This window comes from Dermacentor silvarum, chromosome 11 (genome assembly GCF_013339745.2).
Source record: "Dermacentor silvarum isolate Dsil-2018 chromosome 11, BIME_Dsil_1.4, whole genome shotgun sequence".
In the NCBI taxonomy this organism is placed as follows: Eukaryota; Metazoa; Arthropoda; class Arachnida; order Ixodida; family Ixodidae; genus Dermacentor; species Dermacentor silvarum.
This window is the reverse complement of record NC_051164.1, coordinates 63,442,096-63,458,582: the sequence shown is the minus strand read 5'-3', so window position 1 is coordinate 63,458,582 and position 16,487 is coordinate 63,442,096. Positions and strand designations below refer to the sequence as shown.

Sequence of the window (16,487 nt, the reverse complement as noted above, 5' to 3'; positions counted from 1 at the left end):
AAAGAAAGGGGGCTCTGTTCGGGCAAAGCTTCGTCAAGTTGCAGCATAGACCTATTATGCCTCACCTTGACGACTTCAATGTTGAGCAGGTTCTGCCAACGAGAGTATGGCAACTTGGACAGGGTGATCATGTCAGGCGCAAGCTGGTCGGGAGATTCGTACGCACCCATTTCCATCAGTTCATCGTTGTCGATGACAGGCTCGCCACCTGTGATCCAAATCAGGGGATAAAAAAAGAACAGACGCCTACTTTAAAACAATGTCAGATGCCAAAGTCAAATATCAGTTCATTGATACAACTGTTGGCTCAGTACCCTTGCCGACCAGTGGCTTTAACAAAGACTCCCCATTTGTATAAAGGTACACAAGCTAAACAAGTGGTGATTATGTGAATCTCATGTCTCTGGCAGCCCCGTGTTTACTATCACACACTAGTATGAGGTGTAGGCACCAACTCTGATGATCCTACACTTCGTTTTAACTCTTTAAGGACAACACATAAAAGTACCAGAAGGAAATGCTTATTTTTCATGTAAATGTGTGGAATACATCAAGGTTAAGGGCATATTTGATGAATAAAAAAAAAATATATATATATATATTTTATGGAATCTCTTTCACCTATAGGTGGGCAAACTTTGGATGCAAGTTTCACACCAAGCCACCTGTGGTCTTGTGTGGAACTAGTAGAGACAGTTTTCGTCCGATGTGAAACAGGTGTACAATGCATTCCGTCTACATTACCTGCGTGATACCTGACCGCAGTTTCAGAATAAAGTGAGTTGCGCGTCCAGGCTTCTACCTCATTCTCTGTTCCTACTCTAATCCGACAAATGACACTTACTGTCATACAGTGTTGGCCGAAAACGTTTAACCGGAAAATCTGTACTTGAAACTCAAACTTGGCAAGACAAAAATATTGTTCTGGTGTGTTACCAGTAGGCAACACTTGTACATAAAAGGTTAAAACCAAGGCCAGCTTTAGCTTTCCAGCTCCTCAAAATACCGTCACCAAGTTTTATAGACCAGAACACGTCACGGAGACAAAGACCTACATGAAGTGCAACAGACCAACAGGGTCTCACACACAAGGTGTGTGAAACCCTCTGGCACTACCTTCGTCATCAACAGTCGTGGCAGGCAGCTCAGCTAGCCTGGGCACGTAGTCGGGTGGCAGGGGCCGGAGTGTCACATGGCTGTAGAGTGTGGCGTTGGCCCACAGGAACACACCGAGGTCGTCGGCATGGGCCGTGGCAAGAAATTCGCCCGTTGGCGACAAGTCAAGGCTGGTCACTGGGGATGGCACCTCGAAGCAGTCTACAAGGCTGCACAACAAAGATCGTGATGAAAAAACAAGGGCAACTTTTATTCATCTCAGCAGAGGTGCTTGATATCTATTACACTGTTCTCCGCTCATTTTTCTCATAACTGATTGACTGACAAGCTTTAAGGGAGTACTGACACAAAATCTCTCTCGTTTTTACTTATTTATTGGATAGCTGAAAAGTGCTATTCCTCAAAAGTGCAATAATGAATTAATTATTAAACATTATTTTTTAATGCGACTAGTCCAAAATGCATGCTAAGTGCAGTGTTGCTTAGGATGTGAAGCAGGAGGCTATTTATGTCACTGAAACATGATGTGGTGGTCTCATGGCACCACACACCACTGACGGCGTGCACACACACGCTACACTGCTGCTAAAAGCCAAGTCCATTCAGCACTCGATAGGACAAGAAATCAGAGCGAGTCCTTCATTGCGTGTACTTCAAGAAGTGAGCTTCATTTCCAAGAGAAGTGCACAATTGGAAAGGTCAATTTGGCAGCGTTTGGCAACATGGTCATGGTATGGCCTTCAACCTGTGCACTGGGCTGATAGATGTGCTCTAGATTTTTCTGTGGTATTACCGTATTTTTGTGCATAACGTGCACCAAAATGTTTTTAGATTTAACAGTAAAGTCACGGTGCGGATTATATGCAAATTTCCCCTTGAGGTGTGCCTTCACGACAGCGCAGCGTGCATTGCCATGAAGCCACATCTTAAAGCAAGGTTCGCCGCCATTCACAGTTTTCGTTGTCTCCTAAGGAACGCCACCCTCTCTCCACCCTTGCGCGTTGAAGCTCCCTTCTCCCCTCCTTCATAGTCGCCCATTCTCCAGCTCTTTACGGGTCGCAATTTTGTGTTTAGTATTTAGCAAATAGTGCATGCGGTGCCGGTGAACTAGAACTCAGATGGTGATGGGCTGTGCTCAATGGCCATACTTTTACAGTGCAGCAAATGCTGAAGGTTATCAGCATCGCCAAAGAGGGGGGAGGGGGGGGGGGGCAACGCTCTCACTGACTGAAGATACGATGTGGACAAGTCGTGCATCCGCGAAGGGAGACTTTTGCAAAGATGTCAGCGTTGTTGTATGCTGTTACTTCTACAGGTTATAAATGCAGATTTTTAATTTCCAGGTTGTTGTAATTGGGGGTGCGGGTTATATGCAGAAAAGTACGGTAGGTGACTACCACGATTGGTTTTGGTTACATGAATGGTCACCTACTTAATGACCGAAACCATGCTGCCATTGGTGCGTTTTTTAAACACGTTGAATAAAAGGGCACTGCAACTAATTATTTGTGACACTCTCGAGGAATTGAGGCTTTACATCATAATTATGGAGTTATCTAAAAAGAAGTTGGTGGGGGTCAGTCTACCTTTAACACCAAAAAGCCACACTTTGGGTATACAGGAGGTAAGGGCTATGGAAGGCTACGAGAGAGCTGCGACACACGCACACACGCACAAAAACGAAGCTCAACACAGGGCTGTGTGTCGTTTCCTCTGCTTTCATCTTTGTTCTTTTCTGCACTCTAGTGTGGATTATGCCATATCAACAATCCCATTTCTACGCTCGCAAATTCTTCCTTTCAATACTAAGACATGAAGCTGACAAGCCTGCATTGCCAAGAATGATGGAAAAGATGACAGAAAGCAGCAAACGGTATGCGAGTACTGCAATCAAGCTGCTGGTCACAGCCACTCTAGGCACTCACCAGCCAGATGGCAAGTCCCAAGTTCGAATCAGCTTGTCTGTGGATGCAGTCACTAACCAGCGGGCATCGGGACTGAAGGTCTAAATGCGGAAAAAAATAAAAAATACAGGGAAAGAAAACACAGAAAAGATTAGAATAAGAGAACTAGTGACACTGTAGGCTCTTCATAGGAACTAAAACATCATGTGGCATGAGTGATGAAAAGAAGCGGTGGGACACTCCAATGCTGCCACGGTAAGTGGCTTTGTGACGTCACGACTTTTCGTTTTTCACTCCACTTTTAGTATTTTCTTCGCATTTGCTATTGTGTTTCTACACAGCCATGCTACTTTCATGGCCTTGAGCTAAATGCAACAATGAAGTGAGAAGCCAAGTTTCAAACCAATGTACAGCCTTTGTTAAGCCACTGTATATGATTGCAGCTAACTCTGCCATGTATAGTCAACCTCCAGTTGCATCCACACAGCTTGAATCCTTTGAAGATGGGGGCAGAATCACTTTCTCATCCTGCACAGTCTTCTAATGCCAAGCGTTCTGTGGATACAGAGTGATGCAAGCTAATGCTCATGCAACCTAGTGTGTGTGTTTTTTTTTTGTTTTTTTTATTTTTATTGACAAAGGCTGCAATGCTTCAGGTTAGGTTTCCATAGTTGGGTACATATTGACCTACACGAATGGGGCAACTGAGGGCTGAAAGAGTGTGCATGAGCATTGTGTAAGAGCTAAACTGGCAAGGATAACAAAATATAGTACATGCAGTATTAACCCAATTCTAATGCACTCCCACATATAAGCTAAAGGCGCAGCAAATTAATTCCTTACCCCTGGTATATGACCTAGAAGACAATGTGCAGATTATTTTTATAGCAAAAAAAAAAAAAAAGTCGCATGTCTGTGGTTGTTGAATTCAAAAGAAAAAAAAAAAGAAAAGAAACATTCAGAATTTGCCCTGAAGGTGTGGAAATTTATTCACGCTTAACGTCCATTTAACGTCCATTGTCATTAGTCAGACAGCTTTGTCACTGTCGATAGACGACATGTCCATTTTCACCAGCTTATCATGCAAAATGTATGTAAAGCCCCTTTTCGAATGAGCTTTTGCAAGGAAAGTGGTAAGTTGGTGTACAGTCATTGCCATTTTGTTGCCACCTTGTGATAGCAATGGCAGTGGCTGCTCCAGCAGTAGGCTTCAATACCATAAATGCGGTTTCATATCAGACAGTAGCTCGGAGACGATTTTCCGACCCATCCACATAAAAAAAATGGTGCCCGCTACAACCGGGCAAACATGATAAGTGCACAACCTCCGCACTGACGGCCCAAGAAGCTGCCACTGCCGCATGGATATCTGCTGCTTGGAAACAGAATAGCCGGCCGGAGACATAGCACCTCCGGCCAACCCCTCTGCTTTTTCTCACCCCATCAAAAGTTTTCTCTCTCTCTCGGCCACTTCTGCAGAACGGCTGCGAAAAACAGGTCGAAGAGGACTTACCATGTCGGTGATTTGGCTGTAGTAACTGGCAAATGCTCGAACCACCCTGCGAAGCTCCACATCCACCACGCAGACGGAAAAGTCGTCCGAGGCAACAGCCAGCATGCCACTGCGAGGAAGAAACACAGCTTTACCCAAAGCCCAGATGCAATTACCAGGATACAAGGAGGACCTAGCCTTGCAAGACTTGTCAGCAACTGCTCCGCCCGAGAGCCACATTTGAGAAAAGCTTACAAAGATATAAAGCTATGTCGTTCAGTGCACCATCATTTATAAGCGCAGCGAGAGACGGGTGAACACGACGATGTGCACGAAGGGGAGGAACAGGGCGAGAGCCTGCAGCTTGTGAGTTATCCAGAGCACAATGTTACGCCGACCCCACTCACAACACAACACCCCTCAAATGAATCTGCTAAACATTACCAATCACAGTTTAACTGTACATAGGAACTTCACTAGGAGCTAGGACACCACCCGCCGGAATGTCCAGTGTCCTCGCAAGAAAACCATGTCATTCATGCTAGTATGTCGAGTGCCTCGATGCTAGAGTGCCTCAACAAAAAATTTGCGCTCTGCAGCGACTCCAGGACACTCCTCAAAAAACGGTGTTGGACATCACCTCGAGTCTGACGGGTCAAAACAGGATACAGCTTCTCCTGTACTTTAACAACTTAAAGGCTACTTCGGACTGCAGCTGGGTAACATTTTAACACTCGCCAAATGACCAATAGTAAATAGTGCAAGGTCAAGATATCCAATCGTTCTGTTTACTTCTCTGATGCACCTGTGTGTGATGCACATGCAAATCTTCGTACGAGAGACTAATCAGCTTGCGGTGATGGCAGTTGCCCCTCACCTTTCTCGATGGAGGCAGATGCGGGCCACAGGTGCACTGAGGGTGACCTGTGACAGCTGCCGGCCATCTCGGAATGCCCAGAAGCGGAGGTGGCTGTCGGCACCAGCGGTCACCACCACCTGGTTGAGCGCGTCCGAGGTAACACCCCTCACGGGTCCCTCATGAGCTGCACATCATGAGGTCATAAGAAGAAGAAAAAAAAAAAACATTGTTGCAGCCAAGTGTGGCAGTCAAACAAAGCATGTGATTCGGCAAATTGGTGTTGCATATCCCATGACTTGGAGACGCTCATGGCAAGTAATACTAAGCAAAGGGATACATGCAGTGCTGAACTCACGACTGTCATCCATTCAATAGGCCAGCAGTAAAAATTCAATATACAGGAAGAAACCACAGATCAAATGAAATCACTATGCAACGCTGCTCCTTGCAAAGAGAAATCTGAACGCGAAACAAGTGAAAGCACAAAGAATTTCCAAATGTATGGCAATGTGCGACACAAATGGACATCTCTTCTCGGGTGCTATATTTAATCTGGAGCCACAATCTTTTGTGATTACTTCCCGAAATTTTTAGTTAGGCCCTTCTACAAGGAAGTGAACATGCATTGACACCTTAGGCTGCCATCGTGAAAGCAGCGTCACTCACTATACCACCAGTCTATTTGCAAATGTGAGAATTATGATGCGTAAGCATTCAGTGCTGTGAGAGCAGAGTAACTTGACCACCGATCAACAGCCCAGAGGTCAATGGCAGAATTCATTAGTCATTAGGCAGAACCTCAGTCATTCATTACTTTTCTTTGTCACAACTCAAAATGACAAGGCCAAGCTGGCATACATCATTATGAAAGAGAGCAGGAAAAAAGAAGACAACAGAAGAATTGCAGAAGACATAACAGGTTTCAGGATGAATACTTTTTCGCACTGTCACTTGGAAACTTGAAAAAAGCTAAACTTGCACAGTGCTATAATCATGAGCCATCAAGCATGCTTACCTAGCTCCTTGCCATAGGTCATACGGTGGATTCCTGACTGAATGTTGAAGCGGTCAACATGACCAGAGCTGTAGCCGATGGTCACAAAGTTCCCACACGCACTGAGAGACACACACTGCGAAGAGAATCATGTTTATTTGGGTGAAAATATTGTTGACAAACACAACAGTTCCATATCTTATACAGTGCAAAGTGACACGATAGCTGTTACACGGAGTTCTCAGAAATTCTTTAGATGTGGACATCAACAACCAGGGAAAAGGTAGAAGGTTGGGAGGCAAACAGGATTGTGTAATGGACAAAGAAATTATGTTCTACAGCTGAATCTTTCTGCACAAATTGCAGATGGTTCTTCTAGAAGCAAAGAGCGATTTCATGGTCTCTGAAATTCGATGCAAATCTATAAAAGCATTGCATGGCTATTTATCAAAAAGGATCTTCTTGGACATTTTCTAGAAAGTCTCGTACTTCTGTAAGATGGCATTTTTTTTTTCTTTTTCAATGCACTGCTTGGCTGGTGCAGCCCTTATTGACTATAGGACGACCTCCAATGTATAAAGACCTCCACCAGAGGTTATGCACAGTCGGAATAATAGATATTTAGGCCTACCATGGTGAGAAATTATTGCTACTGCAGTCACCAAATAGCATTTCTGCATTTCACATCTATTTAAATGTCTAATAACTGGCACTAGCTCAAGGCAAAACTTTCCCCTTACTGCAGAAAACTTTGGCTCAAATCAGTCTAGACGTTCATTCTTGCAGCATATAAAACTCTGGTGACTTAAGATGATGTTCATATGCCAGTCTCGTTCATAACAACTGGCATTTCATTGAGAGTTTACCTCCAAACTAGCCCACACAGAAAAAATAATGTCTTAAATATTTCTAAAACTGCTCGTTGCATAGGAAAATCGAGTGCATATTTGAAATCAGCATCTAAAAATACATAAGTGATGCAAGTTTGATCAAAATGTGCCCATGAATAAAAAAAGACTCTCACCAGAGCGGAAACACCCTGGACTCCCTTGAATCGGTCGTGCAGCAGCTGGTGCTTCCCCATACAGCAGCGGTCGTAGGACCACGTTGTCACCCTCTTGACACCCCGGTGACAGGCTGCCACGCTGTCCCACTCCTTCTCACGCGTTGTCTCTGTCCCCGAGAGAGGAGAAACAGCAGCAGTGGTCAGCCAGCAGAACCATGCCAGACTCACCAGTGAAGCCTGCCTACTTCTATTGCCATAAAAACAGGCTTTCTGGTCGGCTCTATTTCAAGAGATGGAACCTGTAACTTGAGAAGTTGATTTTTCCCATAGCATGCGAGGTGTGCCTGGTGAATGTACCATAAAATTAATATGCTACACAAGTTTGCCCATTTCCGATGACGGAAAAACAATTTTGCAAAGCATACTTCTTAATAAATTTCAACAAACTTCTGTTTGGTCACGTTTTACTGTTCGACTTGTGTTAAACTGACCTCAGAAGAAGAATACGTGCCAAAGCCATGATTTTAGATGAGACAAGATGTAGTGGGGGGGACAACACTGGATTAATTTTGACCCCTTGGGGTTCCCTTAACGGGCACATAAATATAAGTACACAAGGTTTTTTGCATTTTGCCCCCATCGAAATGCGGCCGCCGCATCGAACCCACGACCTCGAGCTCATAAGTGAAAAACCGTAGTCACTCGGATACTACGCCGGGTCCTCAAAAGGACAGAAGATTAGGTTTGAATCATTTTGAAGTTTAATAAAGGAAGTGCTTAAAAAGCATGGGTGCCTTTTGGGATTTTAAACGTAGCTGATTAAAACCACAGGTCGGATTAATAAGTTATGTAACTACTACAGGTAAATATGGCCTTATTCAACTCCAATATTATTGAATAACTCGTCTTACATGGGCACTATAACATTCCTCAAGTTCCCATGACAGTCTATGAATGCCAACAGTACTTCTAGCGCACCTCCATTTTTTTGTCTATTACAAGGTGCATTTGAAGTTCCGTTCATATCTTAATCATGTGATCACAATTCACAAATCCCATGATCACCATTTGCACATGGTTTGCCAGTCAACACGAATTGAGTACTTGAAGAACAGAAAGCTCCTTTTACTACACTAGCTTTGCAATAAATAATTGTCACATAGGTTTTCTTTTCAATAAGGGAGTTTGTCAACCCCCCTTTTTTATCCTGCCATTATAAACCAAAACATGTGTCCCTTATGTAGGTAAGCGTATCCGAAGAACACAATACAAAAGACTTGCCTAACTGCAGTGTGTGTTGTTCATGCAAATTGTGTTTGACTGCCATGTTTCAATCACTGAGCCCCTAGCAAAAAAACTTGCAATGGAGCACACAAGCAAGTAGTACCATAATTTGCAATGCTGCAACTCACATCAGCTTCTGTGGCTTAGCAGGATGCACAATTCAAAATGCTATCTGGATGACAAAAGCAGCTTTACACCCAAAATATGAAGACAAATAAGTTTTTCACTTGCACAGTATTCGTCTCTTCAATCCTGTTGCAGTTTTCAACACTCTTTATTAATAATATTAATATTATTAATAATAATAATAATAAAAATAATAAAAGATGGGCATTACTACAGAGGCATGCTTCCTTGAGTTAGCAACCATTATACAACCCTATATCAGCCCCCGAACACAATCAATTTCTTTCCACAGTTAGAACAAGAAAGGTTACAAGAAACTTGCAGTTACAGGTAAAAACAAACGCAATCATACATACATACATACATACATACATACATACATACATACCTACATACATACATACATACATACATACATACATAGGAGATGGAGAGACAGAGCACTCATGTAGTCTGCATGTTTTCTTCGTCCCATCTTCTGCACAGTCTTTCTCAAAATGTCAAATCAAATAAGCCTAATTAGCACATTGATCCAATTCTCACAGTCATTAAGGCACCTGTCCATACAATGCTTGCCAGCCCATTGTACCAGAGCAACCTTCTCCACTGTGGAGCTTGCAACCTTTCAAGCAAACTTGGTTGAAACATCAGCTGTGAAAAACATTTTTCGTTACAGCAACATGCATGTTCCTCTTTGGCAAAGAGACTCGGTCCTGCATGGCTGAGGGGTTATGTGGTTAGGGTCAAAGGGCAAGGGGGGGTGAGAAGGAGCTCACCTGAGGTGAATTCACAGATAGGTGGCATCTTTCCCGGGTCCTTGAGCACACCATACTTCTTGGCCTTCTTGCGATCGTAGGACGCCTGGCCAAGGCTCTTGTTGAGGTTTTCACCAATAGTGGAGAAGGAACGCAGCGTGCTGTCCATACCTGCAGTGTAACAGACACAAACTGCAGTTCTTGCTACTGAAAGTGTATCACCCACCAAACACCTCCCTCACTGTATATGAACACTTCTCCACTTTTCGTTACAGGCAGCGGCCACTATCATTCCTTTCTTCAAAGTGGAATTTCAAGGAGCAAACAAAGTGCCCCAGCATGGTTGCTGCAAGCAGGTAAACAAGCGACAGATGATGCAGAACTTGTCCGCACTATCTTTCAATTGTTAGTGTGCTTTTACTTCATTGTCCGTGACGTGCTTTTCTCTGCTAGTGGCATGCTGCTTAACAGCAAAAAAACTATATTACTAAAACAAAACTGCCTTGTCACAGAGAAGTGGTTCAAATTGTGGTATCTTGCGTTTGCATCCCTTGTTCGCATCCATATTCAAGTGGCTGGGAAAGAGAAAGGAAGAGTACGTACTTGCCCGGAATTTCAACTGCTTGTGGAAGCTACAGTAACACTTACAGTAACTGTTACAGTAACACTTAGGCTAGCCTTTTTACAAGCCAAATGAATGCTGCAAAAAGTTCAAGGGGCACTAAAGAAAAAGACTAAATCAAGCTAGATTGAATGACTTAGGCTTTTGTAATAACGAATTAGTTATTCGTACTGAGAACAGAGCTTTTGTGAGCGAGAAAATGACAAGAATGGAAAATCGGAGTGGCGCCAACTGTCACGTTCTGGGACGGCTGGTACCACCGGCAAGCAAAGAGACGGAGACGAGGTGTGTACAAGCGAAGAGCGCCTGCACTGCGTGCAGCGAGAGAGGGAGTGGGGAGGTAAGAGGGAGCCGAGGCGGGCGGTTCGAGGAATGCTAAGATGCGAATTGAGAGAGCAGTGTCTGATTCAGAGAAAGCGGCAGAGGAGAAGGTCACGTGAAGATTACATCATGTCCTCAGTTTTGCCGCGGGCAATTAAAATTGGGGAGCGGCAGCAGGATATTTGGTGCCAATTTTCTATGCAACAAACTCGTATACAGTCAAACACCTCCACAACCAAATGGCCAGTATAACGAAGTAATTATTCTGTCTCGGTTTTATTATAAATGGTGCGGTGCGTGACCTTTACAAGGAAGTGCCCTATATAACGAATGATTTCGGAGGCCCCAAGCACATCTTATAAAGGCATTCGACTGTATTGGCGAGTAGAAAATGACGATTAGCTTCTAGACTGATAATATATTGACCTAACTCAACTTAATGTTTTCATGTTTTCCTTTAGTGTCCCTTTAAAATGCAGGAGTATCACGTACGAAGCCATAATGTTGGGGTTTTACATCCCAAACCACAATCTGTTATGAGAGAAGTTGTAGTGGGGGGCACCAAGTTAACTTTTACTAGCTCGGAGCACAAGATTTTTGCATGCTGCCCCCATATAAATGTGACTGCTATAGGTAGGAATTGAATCCATGATCTTGTGCACAGCAGCAGGACACGATAGCCACTGAGGCAAGTACGCTACAAACAGTAATGCATGGTGCAGGGTTGCCCGACAGGGATGTAGCAGACACTGCAATGACTGACCTGCACTCAGAATGTTGGTGCCAGCAGCCCCATGGAACCGAATCCGACAGGGAGCACCACTGTGTCCCTGCTGCTGTTTGAGCAGACGACCGCTGCCATCTGACTGGTCAAAGATCCACATCTGCAAAATGGGAAAGGCTAGATTAAGGTTGCCATACAGGGCACTCTCCTAAAAGCCAGGGAGCCATCCGTGCCAGTTATCGACCTTCAGATGCTCTTGTGCACAGGTAGAAGAGATACTTTCACCAGCTTCCTATCCACGTACATTAAAGGCATCAAGCTCTTTGAGAAGTCGCTGTCAAAACAAATAAGCAGGGATGAACATAACATGCACGGAGCACGACAACTGCCTCTGCATTGCTGCTGTTCCATGCCCACGGCGAATGGAAAATAACCCAGTCACTTTGACAGATGGAGAGAAGGCAGGCTCACCCTCAGAGAGTTGTCGGGCGATGAAGTCAGCAGCAGAGGCTCGTCTGGCAGAAAGCGCATGCCCGTCACCGCTGACCGGTGGGCCTCCAGGAGTTGGCTGTGCAGGGCACGTTTCTCCAGGTCCCAGACAGCCACGTGACCGACAGGGCTGCCAGTCGCCATGTGCGAGTGCCCGTCTGCATACACCGAGGGTGCAGGTCAGGGTGGCTGGTTTACTCCAAGCCCACAAGATGTCAGCACTTTCAAACAAGCCTAGATAAGCATTATACCTTGCTTAAATGTGTGCCAACGACCAGAGGAACACTTCAGCTAGAAATTATATCAAGAAAACAGCTCGTTCAAATGAAAAACACGCTCAGCGCATTCTGTTTCCCCACACCTCTTGAGAGATGGCTGAATTCACTGCTTCATGTGCACTTTCTTCCCACGCGTTCAATGCTGGAGGTCCCGTGAGCTCGAGTTTCAGGGATGCGTTGAAATGAGAGGCAGACGAAGCCTTCACTCTCCTCTGCCTGGCCGTTTAATGAATGTCGTCCCACTGCAGGCGACATTATCAGCTGTGGGGGCGGAGTAGACACAATAAGAGTCACAGGCTTTGCTTTGCACCACCAATGTGAAGATATCGTCGGCACGGCACGAAACCGTATCTTAAGTCGCCGACTCTCAAATGAAACAAAATTATGTTTTTCTCATTGAAATTTGTTTTTTCGCGATTGCCCTACATTGGGAAAAATTTTTCATCCCCTTTCATCAAAGAAAGATCCATTGGCGACTGTACTCAATTGCATAAATGGTCAAATTTCAGTATAACGAAATTTCAATATAACAAAGTAAGCTACCAACTTTACCAACTTTGTTATATCGAGTTCTAACTGTATATTTTTCACCACTCATCTTTTGAGAGTCAAGCATGAGGACTACTTGAACAGAAGGTACCGTTCCACGTATACACAGTAAAAGCCCGGTGGTACGATCCCGGCTGGTACGAATTTTGGTCTTATACGAATTCGTAACATTCCCCAGCCAAAATACATTGCTCACAATACGAAAAATATCAGCTGTTCCGAACGCGTTGCCGCGCCGCTGCGGATCATACGAACGCGTGAGCAACAGCGGCGGCGGCCGAGCCACCGGCACATACAAGCCTGCATAGCGTGATCTGGGCGGGATCCATAGTCACCAAGCAACCGGCTACGTCATGTGGCTGCGCAATCTCTCATTGGTCCGCCCGTCGAGTGGACCAGACCACATCACAGCCTAATGCTTTGACCAGCGAGGAAGAAGACGAGGACCGCTGCAGCCATGACAGCCAAAACACTCGCTGCACTGTCGAGTTCTCGCGGTCGGGACCGCTAGAACTCGACATAGCAGCCGGGGAAACACAGCAGCGAGGAACATATCAATGGGGTTTCACTATTAGTAATTTTTCCTGCTAAAAGTAAATTAATTTTTTCTTAATTTCGTGTGTTTTGATATGAATTTCGGGTGATGCGAATATTTCACGTGACCCCGTGAAATTCATATCACCGAGATTTTACTGTATGTGTATGTGTGTTTAGTCTAAGGAACTTTCATTGGAAAAAGCACTTCGGCTGTGTCCATTCATTCGTCTTTCAGTCCTTGTCTGTATTCGCGCACTAACTGGCTATTAATACATCAATGTGTTGCAGAACTTTTCAATCCCGATCCTGCGAAAGTTCCGTGAATTCGCAAGGTCAGGAGACAAGACAACCAGTGCTGGTTTACACAGTAGGCATTGTGGAGGCAGTTGTTTGTCTGCAATGTTGGTGGCAACAACTATAGAGCAATTGCTGAACTGTTCTTAAATAAATGGAAACAGTTTGCTTTTGCATTACCTATTGCATAAAATGAGCTAAAACTGCATAGAGTCATCATTTCAAGTATGAGGCACATTGGCCTATGTACTCAAATATCAGTGCTCAGTGGGCTGCAGTGCAGCACTTCGGTTAACTATTTCAGGTTCTCACAGTTAACAAGCAGGCGATACAATGGTGGCACCAACCTGTGCGGAAGGACACAGCCGTCACAGGGCCCCAGTCCTGCTGGAAGCGCATCAGCGTTTCATCATACTTGAGGTTGTGGAGAATAGTTTCGCCACTGGCCAGGCCCACAGCAACCACGTCCACTGCAGGAGACTGATCAAGATGCATTGTGCTCAAAAAAAGCACGAGCGAGTTTTGCCATACACGCTTCCTCTGGACTACGTTATGGGTAGTATTTCCAGTACATCGAATATATGCAATTCATGTATCTTATAACATGTTCTGATAGAACTAACGTTTCATTTATGGTGCAAAGCAGAGTAGAGCAAATTCAGAAAATTTTTCAGCTGTAATGCCCATAACAGCCAGCACGAGATGAGCCTAATCTTCATTTAGGCATTCAAGCATTAGTTCAACAAAGTACAAGAAAAAATTAATTGAAAATTAAATTATTAATTAATTAATTATTATTAATTAATTTATTTATTATTAAAAATTAAAACAATATTAACTTTTTAAGTGGCTATGTGCTACAGGCAAGTTGAACAGCTTATTTTATCTTATATTAATTATTTTATCTAAATTTCTCTACCTAGCATCTCGAATGCTGTTTGCAAGCATGCATTGAATAATAGAGGATGGCCCACCACGGTTGCCTAGTGGTTTTGGCATTGCGCTGCTAAGCACGAGGCCACGGGATCTAATCCTGCAGTCAGGATACTTAGTTTTGGTTGGATGCTAGTGCCTCGTGCTCCTATTTTCTCTTTTGTGTCATACATTTGTGCCACTACATGCTCAGGGCACTCTGGGGATCATTCGAATTAACTGGCATGTGGCCAAATACGTCCAAATTAACGAGAGTTTGATGCCATTAAAGGGGCCCTGCAACACCTTTTATCGAAGTTGTGCAAAGCACTTCCCATGAAGGGACACAATTTTATAAGTGCATATGCTGAATCAAAAAGTATTACAATGCACTCAGGTGAAGCGGAGTTAGCGGCATTCAAAGATCGCCCTTTATCCTTTATCCTCTCCTAGGTTCTCCCACTTCTTGATCAATTGCGGAGGCTACGATGGGGAGGGACAGTGCCCACAACGCTCCACTCACTAAACGTCACGGTAACACGTAGTTTAGTTTTGGTTTACAACACACTAAGCTAAACTCACACGCTACAACACGCTAAGCTAAACTCACAGGCTGCCACCTAACCAGAGGCTTGGCAAATCTGCTCGTCTTGCAATAACCTGTTCAGAGTAATTTTACCACTCTTGCCTCTTTTGCAGCCAACAACTGCACACTGACGTCACCATTTCACATTCATTTTCAGCAAAACGCCAGTGAAGCACATCTTTCACATATTCCGCATCTGCGAAAACGACAAACGTCACGTTTGCGCAGCGCGTCTACTTGCATTAAACCGAGTATATACGTTTGCCCAAATTTTTACACACAAAGGGAAAGGCACACTGAAATGCGCAGCCGCACACTATGATAGTGGTCAGCGATGTCACGATTTTGTGCTACAGAGGAGGCGGCATAACTCGAGCAGATGACAGCTGCTGACAACAGGAAGTACCAAGATAAATTCTTATGTGGACACTCTGAATGCAGTGGTATTTTGTAATTTTTTAATACGTCAAGTATTACAAACGTTGTTACCATTGCAGCCACTCTTGTGACTGTTATTTAAGTTAATATTGATAATGACGTTTTACACAGCTAGTCAATAGTTGTACGAGGGCGCCATGGCGTCATCATGTGCAGCTTTAGATGGTTGAGGTGCTGACGGAGCTGTAGGAATGCATGACCGATCTTAACAGAGGCATCGTATGTTCCCCCACTGCAAGGAATTGAGCAATTTACCATGGCCCAAGAGTGTTTAATAATGCAAACTTTAATAACGCATACAATTGTCAGGACCAGAGGGGGAGTCCTATTTATTAGGTTTTCCAAATTAGGGCTAGGTTAAGGAGATCTTACTATAGTACCATGAAGTTCGTGGGATGCTGCCCCGCTGTTTGTGGCGCCGTTTTAGCTTAGGAGCTCCTTTCAGGATGTTCCTGGACAAATAAGATAAGGCTGCACTGAACCAAAGCCGCTAACCTGTTCAAGTGCAGTGACAGTGCTCTGCCAGCCGGAGAATGTGTGCACCAGTGTTCCAGTCCGGATGTTCCACAGCTGCAGGGGTCCCTGCTCACTGCCCACCAGGATCTTGTTCACGTAAGTGACTGGATGGAGCAGCGTGCTGGCCCGGAACGAGGCGGAGTCGAGTGACAGCTCCAGGTAGAGCTCTGCGTACAGAAAGCATAGAAGAGCCAGGCTACGTCAGAGAAGCTAACAAGGAAAGCATGTTTTCTTGATTACAGGCAAGAAGAGTGATTCTTTAAGGAGACGCGAAAGAGAAACATAAGTAATAAGAAAAATAAAAGATGCAAGAACAAAAGACAGGTGGCAATGCTTCCTTGGTCTTCTTGCACCAGCTCTCCATGACGTTAATAGATTTTGATAGGGTCTACTGACTTGAGTCTGGTTAATTGTTCATTGGTGAAGATGGACTACATTATATTTTAAAGAAGCTAACAACTGAACTAGGCAATTTTTGAAAGCTTTTGTTACCCCATGACGCTGCTGTTGACAAGGCTTGTATATCCCTTTGATTGCAAAATGGGCCCATCTATCAGACTGTACACCTGGCACAAATGCCACACGGTCACCTGCGTTTTTACTCTAACTATTCTGAAACAAGATTTTGAACTTATCACTGCAAGACTGCATTTCTTAATCCACATAGTTTGAATGAAACACCGTG

The 16,487-nt window shown here is 44.3% G+C and overlaps 1 protein-coding gene across 1 annotated transcript in view; it reads right to left on the bottom strand.

The window, feature by feature from the left end:
- LOC119433346 (WD repeat-containing protein 36) overlaps window positions 1-16,487 on the bottom strand; it is a 35,765-nt gene that overhangs the window by 11,825 nt on the left and 7,453 nt on the right. The window contains exons 5-16 of the mRNA XM_037700502.2: window positions 15,782-15,969; window positions 13,698-13,830; window positions 11,675-11,850; window positions 11,243-11,363; window positions 9,558-9,707; window positions 7,390-7,538; window positions 6,387-6,501; window positions 5,390-5,555; window positions 4,534-4,642; window positions 3,042-3,121; window positions 1,117-1,325; window positions 66-208 (exon numbers count right to left, since the gene is read on the bottom strand). Coding sequence (XP_037556430.1) covers window positions 66-208; window positions 1,117-1,325; window positions 3,042-3,121; window positions 4,534-4,642; window positions 5,390-5,555; window positions 6,387-6,501; window positions 7,390-7,538; window positions 9,558-9,707; window positions 11,243-11,363; window positions 11,675-11,850; window positions 13,698-13,830; window positions 15,782-15,969 — 1,739 coding nt within the window. The remainder of the gene's footprint in view (window positions 1-65; window positions 209-1,116; window positions 1,326-3,041; window positions 3,122-4,533; window positions 4,643-5,389; window positions 5,556-6,386; window positions 6,502-7,389; window positions 7,539-9,557; window positions 9,708-11,242; window positions 11,364-11,674; window positions 11,851-13,697; window positions 13,831-15,781; window positions 15,970-16,487) is intronic.